At 45.2% G+C, this 14241-nt stretch overlaps 1 protein-coding gene across 1 annotated transcript in view; it reads left to right on the forward strand.

Moving 5' to 3' along the window:
• The window catches only part of LOC126259520 (uncharacterized), a 171208-nt gene that overhangs the window by 73149 nt on the left and 83818 nt on the right, over positions 1 to 14241 (forward strand). Inside the window, exon 6 of the mRNA XM_049956379.1 lies at positions 8375 to 8862. Coding sequence (XP_049812336.1) covers positions 8375 to 8862 — 488 coding nt within the window. The remainder of the gene's footprint in view (positions 1 to 8374; positions 8863 to 14241) is intronic.

Below are 14241 nucleotides of genomic sequence, written 5' to 3' on the forward strand. Positions count from 1 at the left end.
CGGCTATTGTAGTCGGGTATCAGGCTTATGTTGACAAGGGAAACTCCCCATCGCGCTCCTCCCAGATCTAGTGGTAAGATGGCCCAGTGAAAAGCCCGTCAAAAACTAAACACAGATCGAGCATGAAAACAGGAAGAAGGTGTACTGAACTGAGAAAAAAAATAGAAACACTGAACTGTCCAAAGACAATAAGTGCAATAAAGAGCAGCCTGAAACAGCAACGGCGTCGTGGGTAAGTGGCCATCATGTTGGACTGCCAAGATTGTGAGCTGTGTTGAAAACTCGCTCGTGCATTTTTTTCCACAACATTATGAACTGTCTGTCCGGTCAGTAAAATGAGTATTCTCTTTCTGCAGTCCTGGCAGTTGTCATAATATATAAGTCACAAGTAAATATGAGCACACGAGATATCACATAGACATCTCACAGAAATGGAAACGACAAATAAACGGGTGTGAACTATGTTACAACAAAGAAACTCACTAGTCATGACTTCCAAAACGAAACGCAACTTCAAAAACGTTAAAAACGTATGTTTTGAAATAGCACGGAGAAACCGTCTGATTGTGAAGCTGTTGCGTCCATTTGTTGCAAAAACTATTATATTTTCATCATTTCCTTGGGAGTGATTACATCTGCATTCATACAAACACTTATATCGGACAAGGAGTACTAAGAGCGTTGCATTCCACGCGACTAATACTTCAGAAACCATATGGCTTTAACAATATAGCATTTTTGGGTGCAGAACTTTGTAGCTGTAGGAGTGTGTGATTATGCTCAACAATCATTTACCTCATGCCGGTACCTTCCTGCTACTGACTCCAGACAGTGGAATAATATTTCAGAATTGATAGCACAGTTGATTGTCGTGAAATGTTTCAAACTCCATCCGTCTGGAGCTCCATCATGTATAAACCGCACATTTCTTCTTAACCATCTGTTATATCACCACAACACTCTCATGTCTACTATACACCGATAGGAGGTGCTATCCTCCTTGACACGCAAGCAGCTAGAGAGATCTTGTGCTCACCCCGTTCCTTAACGAGACATGGAATGTAGTGGGTTTAGCACTCTCATACTTCTGGTCAGTTCCGGATTAAATTGGCGACCGTGTTACAGGGATGATTTGTCAAGGACAATGTGGGAGGGATCTGTCAGTCTCCAACTTTATCCTGTGAATGTGAGAATATTCAGTGACGCCTATCCACACAGGAAAGATGGCCAGTCGTAATGTTAATTCTGCACTATGATTGGTGTGCTGGAAATAGATAACCAAAGTGCATCAGTATAGGACACCGTCTGGTATATTTTGGTGTATATGACTGAATGGATATGCTGCACAGTCATGCATCTGCATTCACAATCTAGTATATGATGTATATGACTGAATGGACATACTGGACAGTCATCAGATAGATCAGCTTAAATTACGGAAAAAACTGGTATTCTTTGGTGTATATGACAGAATGGACGTACTGCACAGTCATCTATCTGGATTCTCAGTCTAGTATATGGTACTTGCAAAGTAGTAGAGAAGTGGTTTAGAGATGATTCAGAAATTGGGAAACATTCTTGTGTGTCATTTGCTGGTGCTGAAATTACGGAATAACTGGTGAAGTTGCTAAAATTGATCACGCTATCAACTTTGGTGCATATCACAGTACATCATCCCATATCAATGGTATATCTTTCCCATTCTATCCATCCACTGGTACACTGTTCATACCACATAATGATTGACTGACATCCCTTGGTTGAGATGGAGAGAGCCTTGGTGGAATATTGGATATCTGCTACTTGTCACTGGGGAGCATGGGATTAAATGTAGAGGTCATAACCTTCAGACAGCTGTTTGGAAGCATTCCTCAATGCTGCAGACTTGTCCTATTTACATATGGTTCGATGCCCTATACATTTTTTCACCACTAAGATAACAGTATCTCTTTTTATTTCTACTACCCCATACATGTTATGAACAACACCTTCCGGCGATGGTTAACACTGGAACAGTAATCATATGCATGACTGCGAAATAAGGAAAACAGTGCTCTTGGAAACAGAACATCGAGACATCTTCTATCCCGTCACTGTGGGAGATGAGATAACTGTATCAGTCATCACCTTCAGATATGTGTTGGAAACGCCCTACAGTGCCGCAAACTCTTCCAGTTGCCATATGTTGCGATGTCTTCCACGTTTTTGTCAACGAGAAACATTGCCTCTGTGTTTTATTTCTACCAGCCTGTGTGTTATGGGAGCTGAACAGTTTATATCATGTGATGCTCGGCTTTCTGTGAGAGCCAATGGATCGAAATGCGTTAATGTTGGTTTAGAATCTGACACAGATCTCAAAGTCATGGTAGAAAAACTAAGTGTATGGTGGTGTACAAAGCTACAGTCGTGCACTACTTGGATGAGTTATAGCTGAAAAAACAATGTATTAGACTGCTTATGAAGGAATGATGGAGGAACCTCCTCTTGTGATTGATAGTCTGTTGGATATGGTCTTCCTGCAGTACAGGTGACAAAACTTTATGCAGGTCTGTGCAAGCGGCTTCAGCCACTGGCCACCTGCTCCAATGGATCGATACATGTATACGTGATATGCTCAGTATCGACACACAGATGATATTTTTTCGATATATGGGAAGACAGAGATGTGATAAAATCTTATAGGAGCTTCTATTAGAAGAAATTGTATAACTGTTTAAAGTTTGGATGCAGTACTGTACCGATTTTGTTCATAAAACTAATAGAAATCGGCAGTATCTATTCTCATGCAATCATGACTGCTTTTATTATTATCGTCACGATTCTGTGTCTAAAACAGGTGTTATTTCATGCAGCATAACCTCTAATTATAAAGTAGGCAACACTTGAATTATAGCTTGTTGTGGAGCCTAGAAGTGATAGTGTTTTTCCCAACATGCGAGTAGATTGCATTTAACAGGCTGTGATAATCAAACTGCTTACAAAACTAGGACGCACGAATCTGCCACTATTGCATATTATTGGCTGCTGGATGACAAAAACTTTACAGACGGGTCGGTAGAGAGGAGATATGGAGCAAATATGTCAACGGTAATGATGCAGATGGCATTTATTTTCGGTGTATCAGAAGCCAGAGACGCTGTAAAATCTTATACAAGGTTCTATTACAAGACAGACTCTCATGAACTCCAGAATGAGATATTCACCCTGCAGCGGAGTGTGCGCTGATATGAAACTTCCTGGCAGATTAAAACTGTGTGCCCGACCGAGACTCGAACTCGGGACCTTTGCCTTTCGCGGGCAAATGCTCTACCATCTGAGCTACCGAAGCACGACTCACGCCCGGTACTCACAGCTTTACTTCTGCCAGTATCTCGTCTCCTACCTTCCAAACTTTACAGAAGCTCTTCTGCGAACCTTGCAGAACTAGCACTCCTGAAAGAAAGGATATAGCGGAGACATGGCTTAGCCACAGCAAGGGGGATGTTTCGGTAGCTCAGATGGTAGAGCACTTGCCCGCGAAAGGCAAAAGTCCCGAGTTCGAGTCTCGGTCGGGCACACAGTTTTAATCTGCCAGGAAGTTTCTCATGAACTGTTTCGTAAACGTCGGTGTAATTGGTAAAACGGGACCTCCCATAGTGTGCAAAAAACAGCATCCTCCTGAATTGTAGTTTTTTGTTGACGAACGTAAAATGATTGTGTTCTTTGCGATGAGTGAGCAAATGACATGAAAGGCTGTAGTCTGTAATGTTATTTCAGGTTTCGGGAATGTTTGTAATACACACATGTATGAAAGTTTATTTACAGAAACTGATTTGAACCTGAGGGGCGCTCTGAAACCACGTAATTTGCCCATCAAACCGAAAGAAATCGCCTAATGTAGATGTTTTTCCGTCAGAGTTTAAATTCATGCTTTTTCTTTACTTCGATGATGGTTTGAAAATAATGAGGACACTCTGCAGTGACTGTAGTTTTTGCGGGAAAATAGTTGAAGTCGTTTTAGATTTTACACAGGGTCAGTACATATAGGAGGTGTGTAGCTCGATCTCTGCAATTTGGTCATCTGTAAATGGCGGCGATGCTGTAATTTTCTTTTTTCTTTGCACTTCGTTGTATGTCGTAAAATAACGGGATGTGGGGTGAAGAGAGAGATGCGAATTGTGTCCTACTGTCGAACGTAAAAACTATACCGATTTTGCTCACAAAGCTAAAAGAAATTGGACTGCGCCTATTTTCGTAGAAAGACGACATTTATTATCGTCACAGTTGTATTTTTCTTTTTACTAGATGCTCACTAATAAGAGATGCTTTGACGTTAAATAAAAGTGTTCCCCAGCGCAGAGCGGCTGCCTGCTGGAGGCATTGGGGGCATGTCTACCGTGTACAGTCGCCAATGCAGCCGCTCTCCGACCAGGTGTGGCCGGGGGCTGCGCAGTGCGGCTACATTCTAGATGAACAAGTAAGTTGCACTTGGGGTAGCCGTCAATTATCTCACATTGTTTAGTTGATGATGCATTCTCTTGTGTTGACAAAGGGCCGATGCCTGGATGGTCAACTCAAGGCAGACCTGGTGCTGCACTCGTCCGCCAGTGGGGGTGAGAGGGCGCGGGGGCGGTATGCCACAGTGGACTGAAGATTCTCCTCCCAGACATGGTGTGACGCCAGAGGCGGTGACAGCTGCCTGTTCTCCAAGCAGTGGACGTTTGAAAAAGCTATTTGGGGAGTCCTCGCGAACTTTGTCGTTCTTCCAGAGGGGTCCAGTCTTTCCGAGAAATACGTTTAACATATTGCATGATGCATCCTGTTCTTCCCTTTTGTCAACCTGTGACTGATTTCCGTAGACTGGAGGCGGTATATCAATGCCGCAAGAAGGATCTCTTTGTGGACCACCAGCAGCAAGATCACACAGGTCTTATCCCTACCTATGGTGAGGAGAGGGAGGGATGAGAGGTGGTAGGGGGGACTGCCCCTGAGATGGTTAGCTCGTGAGCGCCCATCAAGGAGGGCGAGGCTGCAACTACCGCTCCTCTCACGTGATGCAATCTTCTGGGGTCGGTTTTTGCAGTAGTTGTGTTATTGCAGTGACATTTTCCCAATCCCCAATACACGTGTCGCATTGTGACCCATTGTTTAAGCGTGTTGTTTTTCTTCGTGACAATTTCGATGTGTAATTAGAACACTGAAGCATTTTCCATGAGCATTTTTGTGGTAGCGTGTATCGACTTACATTACCTGGGCTGCAGGGTGATTATCGAGGAATGCAGGCGGAGGCATCCGTAGTGAACGCTGACGTCAAACGGCGGCAGACACAGTCTTCAGCTGTGTGCTTAAACTCTCCTGTGTCCAACACCAGCAACCCGTCAGTTGAACGCAATTCCCACGAAAAATAAAGACAGTATCTTGCACTACATCCTTTTTCCTAACCACTTGTAAGTGAAGGTTAGACTTTGAGTACGTCTTCCACTAGTTTCGAATGGTATTGTGCAAATTTTTCCCAGCTGGATAACATCAATTGTATGTCAGTGTTAATTTTGCGATTTTGGACACTCCTTGTGTAGCGTTATGAATAAAGTTGTGGAATTAGGACCGAACTTTATGATTAATTGCGATATTTGGACCAATCATTACTTCACTTTCCCAACCAAAATCAATAAAGTACACTAAACCAACCTTCCTCTCCTACGTCTGGACAGTTTCCACGTGTCGAAGGGTGGACTTGGGCTTTCCTTCTAGAACAATCGGGATTAGAGCCCCAGAAAGGGAACCGCCATTCTTAATTTCCCGGCAATTCCCGGGTGGGAGTGGGGTTGGACGTCAGCACGGCTGTGGGACAAAGAAAATTCCCACGAAAATTCGAAATTCCCACGAAAATTCGAAATTTCTACGAAAATTCGAAATTCCTGCCAAAATTCGAAATTCCTGCCAGTAGGGTAGGAGGTGGGATGGGGTGGAGAAGAGGTGTGGAGGGGGAGGGAGCAGGGCAGAGACTGAGGTGGAGGTGGGTTGTGGGTGATTAGTTTATCAATGTAATTAATGTAATGTTAATTTGATATCGACAGTGTCCTTGTGCCACCATCTTCCTACTACTAATACATCCCTACCCTTTTGCATTTGCCACCTCTTTAACGAGGACAAAGAAAGTTTTGTAACAGCTGAAGTGAGTTCCAGTGGCTCTGTTTCAGTTTCAGTGGAAGACAAGACATCGGACAATCTTCCACGACGTGTCAAGTTTATCCGATGTATTAGTTTCGAGAGGTATAGGGATTTTATGAGCACCACGCCTTTTCACGCGTAGATTGTCGTTCACTGAGACTAAGAAGACCTCTGGATTTCGTTCATGGACAGAAAACGCACTTGACTTTAGGTTTTCTTACTAACTTTCCTACTTTTGAAGAAACAACATTGAAGTACGGGAAGACGACCACTTGTCCCTGTCCTTCACTTTCCGCTAACTCCTCAACTTGTCAAACGTGCACCGGGTGAAAGGCACGCTTATTATTATCGTATGCATCAATTATAGTAATACACATTTAGCAAAACAAAGAAATATATATAAAAATGAACATGTGAAATTATATGTAGTAGACAAGTTTTAAAACGGCTCAGACTATACTGGTAAGTTGATGGACTCGATAAAGCGGAGTGTCTCGTGGGATGCTTGATTGAGCTTCTCAATGCCACCAGGGAAGCGTCTGATTGGACACTCATTCACAATGTGGCTCATTGTTTGGGTGTCACCGCAGTACACACACTGTCACTTGAAAAGCCGCACTTGTGCATGTTGTATTTGCACGTACCCTCTTCAGTCCGGTATCTGTTTAACTGCGCCCACACTTCCCTCGGTTGGTGGAAGCCTGAAACTGGAACTGTCGGATTGTCTACAAGTTCATTGTTTCACGTTCTTTTAGCTTGCCACTCGCGTTTGCACTCTGCGTCCTGCTCGAATCCTGTGGGTAGCATTTGGAATCTCATTTCGTATACTGGTGTTCTAGATTTGAGGCGTTTCCTGGGCAGTGATAGCAAATTATCATGAAGAGGGATCGAGTTGTTTTCAGAAACTTGCTGACAGAGGTTGTAAAGAGCAGCCTTTCGACGGAGGTCTGGAGGACAGATGTTTGAAAGCACTGGTAGCCAGGAAGTAGGCGTAGACCGGACTGTACCACTAATTACTCTCATAGCTGAGTTCAGTTGGACGTCCACTTTCACTACGTGGGCGCTTCGGAACCGAACTGGTGCACAGTATTGTGCTGCAGAGTATACTAGTGCAAGGGATGCTCCTCGGAAAACTGATGTGGTTTCTCCCCGTGTACTGCCTGCCAGCTTTCTCACAAGGTTCACTCGTGTTCGTATCTTCTTGGCCAAGTCGGAAAGGTGTTTTTTGTTCTGTCCAGAGTGACTCGCAGGTATTTAGGGCCGAACGGTGGACTGATCTTTGCTGATGATAGGCGATTAGAGAGGTGGAACAGGCTTATCTCGGTTTTAGAAACATTTGGTCTCAGTCGCCATGTCTCAGAATATTCATAAAGTTTAGTAAGGCTGTTTGTTAAGTCTTCACATTCAGAAAGTTCTTCACTCTGATATGAAATTGCCAGGTCATCTGCATATTGAAACTTTCGGCAGGTCAAATTCGGCAGGTCAGCTGTGTAGAGGTCGAATAACAGTGGAGCAAGAACGGACCCCAGAGGTAATCTGTTATTGAGTACATGCCAATTGCTTTTCTCTTCTCCTCGATGTACTTTCAACCGCCTATTGCATTTTGCAGGAATACATTAAGAAAAATGGCTCTGAGCACTATGGGACTCAACTGCTGAGGTCATTAGTCCCCTAGAACTTAGAACTAGTTAAACCTAACTAACCTAAGGACATCACACACATCCATGCCCGAGGCAGGATTCGAACCTGCGACCGCAGCGGTCTCGCGGTTCCAGACTGCAGCGCCAGAACCGCGCGGCCACTTCGGCCGGCGAATACATTAAGAGGTGGCGTAGGTCGGTACTCCGAATCAAGTACGGCTCGTGGTCTGTAGACCAGCATCCAAATCGCACCGCTACGTTGGAGAGGGTCGTACTAACTTCTGGCCCGGACGCACTTGGCTGTGTGAGATCGCTTGACAGTATACAGTGTTACACAAGTCTAGTCTCAACTTCAGAATGTAGATTGCAGCGATAGGTAGAGAGCTGTTACATATTGCTAGATTCTCACTTCATACTACTTCTTCGTAGCTAGTAATGACGCTTTCGTGGGACCATTGGCGTCTACGATCGAGAGGTTGCCAGTTCAGGTATTTCAGCATTTCTGCGGCCCGTCTCTGTTTACGTTCGGTATCCGCTGTCGGGTTCGGTCGTCTTCATGTCTTCCGCCGTCCCGGCTGCGGCAGGCGGCGGGCCCCAGCGAGGCGAACGTGGCGGCGGTGTGCCGGCTGGTGGGCGCCGCCGGGGCGCGCGCCTGCCCCCCGGGCCCCGGCCCCGGCCCGCCCCCGCCGCCCCCGCTGGTGCGCACCGCGGCGCTCGAGCTGCAGGGCTGGGCGCACGTGCTGCGCAGCGACGCCTGCGCGCTGCCCGCGCTCGAGCTGTCGCTGCAGCTGGACGCCGGCGCCGACGCCGACGCCGACACCGACGCCGACAAGGCCGCCGCGGCCGCCGGCTGCGCGCCGCGCGACCAGCTGGACGCCTTCTTCGCGGCGCTGGCCGCCAACGAGTCGGTGCGCGCGGTGCGCGTCTCGTCGCTGCTGGGCCACGAGCCGGGCGCCGCAGCCGCCGCGGAGCTGGCGCGCCTCGCCGGGCACGTGCGCGCCACGCTGGCCAAGCCGCGGCTCGCCGCCTTCGAGCTGGCCATCACCTGCCTGGAGGACAGCGCCCACGACAGGTGCGTCCGGCCCGGCCCGCTCTCCTCACAGGTCTCCCTCTTAACTCTTTAAGCTGTTTGTCGTTCGTTGAGATCAGTGTGACTTTATAGGTAAGTAAGTGTTTCAATAACTCTTTTTTTCTACAAGAGAATCCAGAACGTGGTATGGGAAACACTGTCGGAAGATAATTCTTCCAGGCTATATGGCCGTGGTACATGGAATTCTTCTATTCCTAACGTCTCGTCCAGTACTACGTCGGAAAGACGCCCGACTCGTCAGTCGGCAGGACTCAGCAGGACCAGCCATACCTCTGAAGATGTCCAACGTAGTACTGGACGAGACGTTAGGAATAGAAGAATTCCATTTGCCACGGCCACATAGCCCGGAATAATTACCAACAACAGTACCATCCGGTCGTGAAAGCCTTCATTGTATGACTGTCGAAAGACTCATTCCTTCCGACAACTCCAAAGTCAGACTAATCTGCCCCCTTCTTCCTTCTTCCGGCTATTGTCCACATTGAACAACACCCAGTGCAACTAATTAATAAGCAAAGTCTTTATGAAGGTTTTGAGAGGAGCGAAGATTACAATAAACTTTCAACTGTACTTACTTTCCCATGTTGAAATGGCTCCAGTTCTTCTTCTCCGGGGTCTGATTCTTGAACGTGAAAACTCACATCAGATCCTCACAATTAGTTTGAACCAAATAAATTTAAAGACTGTTGTTCGAGAATTTTTTGTTATAAATATACACTACTCGCCATTAAAATTGTTACACCACGAAGATGACGTGCTACAGACGCGAAATTTAACCGAAAGGAACAAGATGCTGTGATATGCAAATGATTAGCTTTTCAGAACATTCACACAAGGTTGGCGCCGGTAGCGACACCTATAACGTGCTGACACGAGGAAAGTTTCCAACCGATTTCTCGTACAAAAACAGCAGTTGACCGGCGTTGCCTTGTGAAACGTTGTTGCGGCGTCTCGTGTAAGGAGGAGAAATGCCTACCATCACGTTCCCGACTTTAGCAAAGGACGAATTGTAGCCTATCGCGATTGCGGTTTATCGTATCGCGACGTTGCTGCTCGCGTTGGTCGAGATCCAATGACTGTTAGCAGAATATGGAATCGGTGGGTTCAGGAGGGTAATACGAAACGCCGTGCTGGATCCCAATCGCCTCGTATCACTAGCAGTCGAGATGACAGGCATCTTATCCGCATGCCTGTAACGGATCGTGCAGCCACGTCTCGATCCCTGAGTCAACAGATGACGCCGTTTGCAAGACAACAACCATCTGCACGAACAGTTCGACGACGTTTGCAGCAGCATGGACTACCAGCTCGCAGACCGTGGCTGCGGTTACCCTTGAGGCTGCACCACAGACAGGAGCGCCTGCGATAGTGTACTCAACCACGAACTTGGCTGCACGAATGGCAAGACGTCATTTTTTCGGATGAATGCAGGTTCTGTTTACTTCATCATGATGGTCGCATCCGTGTTTGGCGACATCGCGGTGAACGCACATTGGAAGCATGTATTCGTCAACGCCATACTGGCCTATCACCCGGCGTGATGGTATGGGGTGCCATTGGTTACACGTCTCGGTTACCTCTTTTTCGCACTGACGGCACTTTGAACAGTGGACGTTACATTTCAGATGTGTTACGACCCGTGGCTCTACCCTTCATTCGCTCCCTGCGAAACCCTACATTTCAGCAGGATAATGCACGACCGCATGCTGCAGGCCATGTACAGGCCTTTCTGGATACAGAAAATGTTCGACTGCTGCCCTGGCCAGCACATTCTCCAGATCTCTCACCAATTGAAAACGTCTGGTCAATGGTGGCCGAGCAACTGGCTCGTCACAATATGCCAGTCACTATTCTTGATGAACTGTGGTATCGTGTGGAAGCTGCATGGGCAGCTGTACCTGTACACGCCATCCATGCTCTGTTTGAGTCAACGCACAATCGTATCAAGGCCTTTGTTACGGCCAGAGGTAGTTGTTCTGGGTACTGATTTCTCAGGATCTATTCAGGAAAATTGGGTCAAAATGTAATCACATGTTAGTTCTAGTATAATATATTTGTCCAATGAATACCCGTTTATCATCTGCATTTCTTCTTGGTGTAGCAATTGTAATGGCCAGTAGTGTATTTTCTCTCTTTTTAGTACATCATACAGTCTTTTGATTTTTCACGTTAACAAAGCCGATATTACTGGACATTGATCGCACCTATTACACAGAAATACGTCCAATTATATCAGAGGCAAGCTTATTCGCACACTCTGCGAAAGATAACAGAATTCCAAAGGCTTTACAATTTTTCTTAATAAATGAATTATTACTAACTTTCGTTGCATTATTAGTTTCGATTATTATTTCATAAATGAATCCAGAGATAAACATAGTAAACCGTACAAGATTGCGTAATTAATAATACAAATTTTAAATATGCAAATTTTTCGTAATGTTTGCAAAAATATAATTTTAACTGTTTATTCAAACCTCGTACCTATCGATTATAACATCGAAATTAAAACACTTTGTAAAGTAATTCCTTTTCGTACATTTTAGCTAGAAATATGAAAATTCTATGAAAGTATTCACAACAGCATGCCATATGATACTGACCTGTCCAAAATTCGAAAAATGATATTGGTATCGACATCTAATGTCGAGAAAAAGCAATGCTAGAGGAGGATGTGCCGTTACAAGGCCTAGGGCCTTTTTCCGTCTCACCATCTCTTCCTCACTCTTCCTACACTTCTCATGCCCCACAGTTTACACTGCATTGCTAATTTAGGAAGTCTTCCTTACAGCATACGACGTAGCTGTTCTCTCAATTTTTTTGGTATTTGATTGCCTTTTGACTTACTGATTCCATCCCTCATTACTTCTTTTCTAATTTTATCTCCGTTTTTCATTGTTTCATTGCCATTCAATGCAATGTCGTAACAAATGAAGTAGTGAACACAAAATATAATCCTTATACTTTTTATTTTTACCAGCGAAAACGAGACACTAATCGTCTCCCCATCAAGAAGAAGGACGTTTTATGGAATAAAGTTCAGTTCAGTTCGAATATTGCCATAATTTCCATTCGTTCATATGCCACCTTCCCAAAATGCCTCCTCCTCTTCTTCTTCTTCTTCTACAAGCACTTATCCTGGTCTCCCTACTTCTCCCTCATGATTACCATTTTCTTTTACCCATTCTCATTGTTTTTGCGGAGACAGCGCCTCATGCACAGAACATCAGTGGCATATCGTAGTAACGCACGTGGCCCTCTGCCTCCATATTCCAGTGGGAAAATGGTTGTTCAGAGAGAAGGAATGAAATCTTTAATAAACCTGATCTTACTATAGATGTTGCAACATGCTGCATGTGGAATACTGAATCAGGAGGACACCCAGACTGACAAACTTGTAAATTTCGACCCTGCCGTATCACAGTGCAGAAGCTTGCAGCCAGATGAAGTGCACTCGTCCTCGTCTGGGACGCCCAGCCTTACAGGTTACGGGAATCACAACGTCCTCCGGAAGCACGAGTTGTGCACTGACTGACTCCGTCATGCAGCGCTGTTCACGGCCTCTGATACACTGTGAATCGGAGTATGCGCTGATATGAAGCAAACTGCCAGATTAGAACTGTGTGCCGGACCGCTAGCTCAGTCGGTAGAGCACTTGCCGCGGATGGCAAAGCTCCCGAGTTGAGTCTCGGTCTGACACACACTTTTCATCCGCGAGGAAGTTATGTTGCGGCTGTCGATCAAATATTAACTTGGTGCTGCCAACCAGCAACAAAAAGAATGATCCTTCCCAACATTTACTGTTAGTGGATTAGGAAAAATTAAATCTGTGGGCCACATATTCTCGAGTTGATGTCTTGTGTTCATGGAGTGAACATAATTTACTGAAGTCTGTCTTGGCATGAAACCGTGTACTAGAAAAATGCGTAAAGTATCACGATCATCTGAATATACAGGGTGAAGCGAAATTCGCGCACTCGGACTTCGCTGCGCAACTCCTCACATGCCAGCGATAAAAAAATGTCTCTCGCAAAATTTCGTCCGGCGAGTGCATCCGGCAGAAAACGGACGTTAAAGGAGGCAATCTGGCAACACTGTAATCACATGTATGGTAAGTACCTTTGTTAGGAGCTGACAGCTGTGTTGCATTGTTGGTGCAGTGGATAGAGATTTGGGTCAGCATGCAGCAGGTCGGCGGTTCGATCCTGGGATGAGGCCTATGTTTTTTATTTGGTAAACGTTGTGCAGGTGGTACGGTATCTGGCATCTTAATCGTCAACAGCGATTGCAGCGGGTCCTCTAGAATACACTTGCTCTTACATACTACAATCATAGAAATGGAAGATTGGCCACCTCTGAAAAAAGCCCGTTTCATGTCATGGAATTTCACAATTACCTCATCCACTAGATGCGAAACTTGTTTTCTTTGTATCCTCCTCCAATGGTCCCAGAGATTAATAGCAACTATTATTCTTGCTTCATTCAGGTCCATACATTTCGTTAGGGCCTTACGTTACCAATAGGACTAACAATGTGCTTTGCGAATAATGTTCGAACTCGGTTACTATTTGTGCTATCATCATGGTCCCATGCCTTTCAACACTGAGTCTGGAAACTGCCTGCTGATTAGTATGTATTTCAATGCATTAGTGTCATTGTTATGTCCGCCCTCGGTAGCTGACTGGTCAGCCTGACAGAATGTCAGTCCTAAGAACTGGGGTTCGAAACCTGGCTGGGTCGCAGATTTTCTCCGCCCACGGACTGGCTATTATGTTGTCCTCACCATCATCATTTCATCCCCATCGACGCACAAGTCGCCTAAGTGGAGTCAAATCGAAAGGCTTGCACCCAGCGAATGGTCTACCCGACAGGAGGTTGTAGTCACACGACACTTACATTATTATTATTATTATTATTATTATTTATGAATTCTCCCAATAACGGAAGACATTAAGCAAATGACATTAAGCAAATGACAATCAACTTTTTTTCTGGTTCTTCTTGTTGCTCCAATAGATCTTCATTCTTTTTGAGAAGGCTTGCTTTCGCTCTTCTGACCACTTCGGTCTGTACTGTTTTTGTTTTGGTTGCTCTGGTAAAACTTTCCACTTCTCTACTTTGTGCTTAAAAGTATCTCTGTCTGAAATATCGGTTGCTGTTATATCCGCGTTGGTGAGGTCTTTTCTAACTTCGATCATCCAAGGTGTTGAAGCTTTAAGTGAGGTTACGTAATTTATTAGCTTTCTGGTCAAACGGTTTTCTGGTAATCTGCTAAGATGACCAAAGAATTTCAGTCGCCTTTTCTTAAAATCAATTTCTATGTTTGAAAACTTTTCTGTTGTTTTGATTGTTTGCAGTCTG

The sequence above is a fragment of the Schistocerca nitens genome, chromosome 5, assembly GCF_023898315.1.
Source record: "Schistocerca nitens isolate TAMUIC-IGC-003100 chromosome 5, iqSchNite1.1, whole genome shotgun sequence".
NCBI lineage: Eukaryota > Metazoa > Arthropoda > Insecta > Orthoptera > Acrididae > Schistocerca > Schistocerca nitens.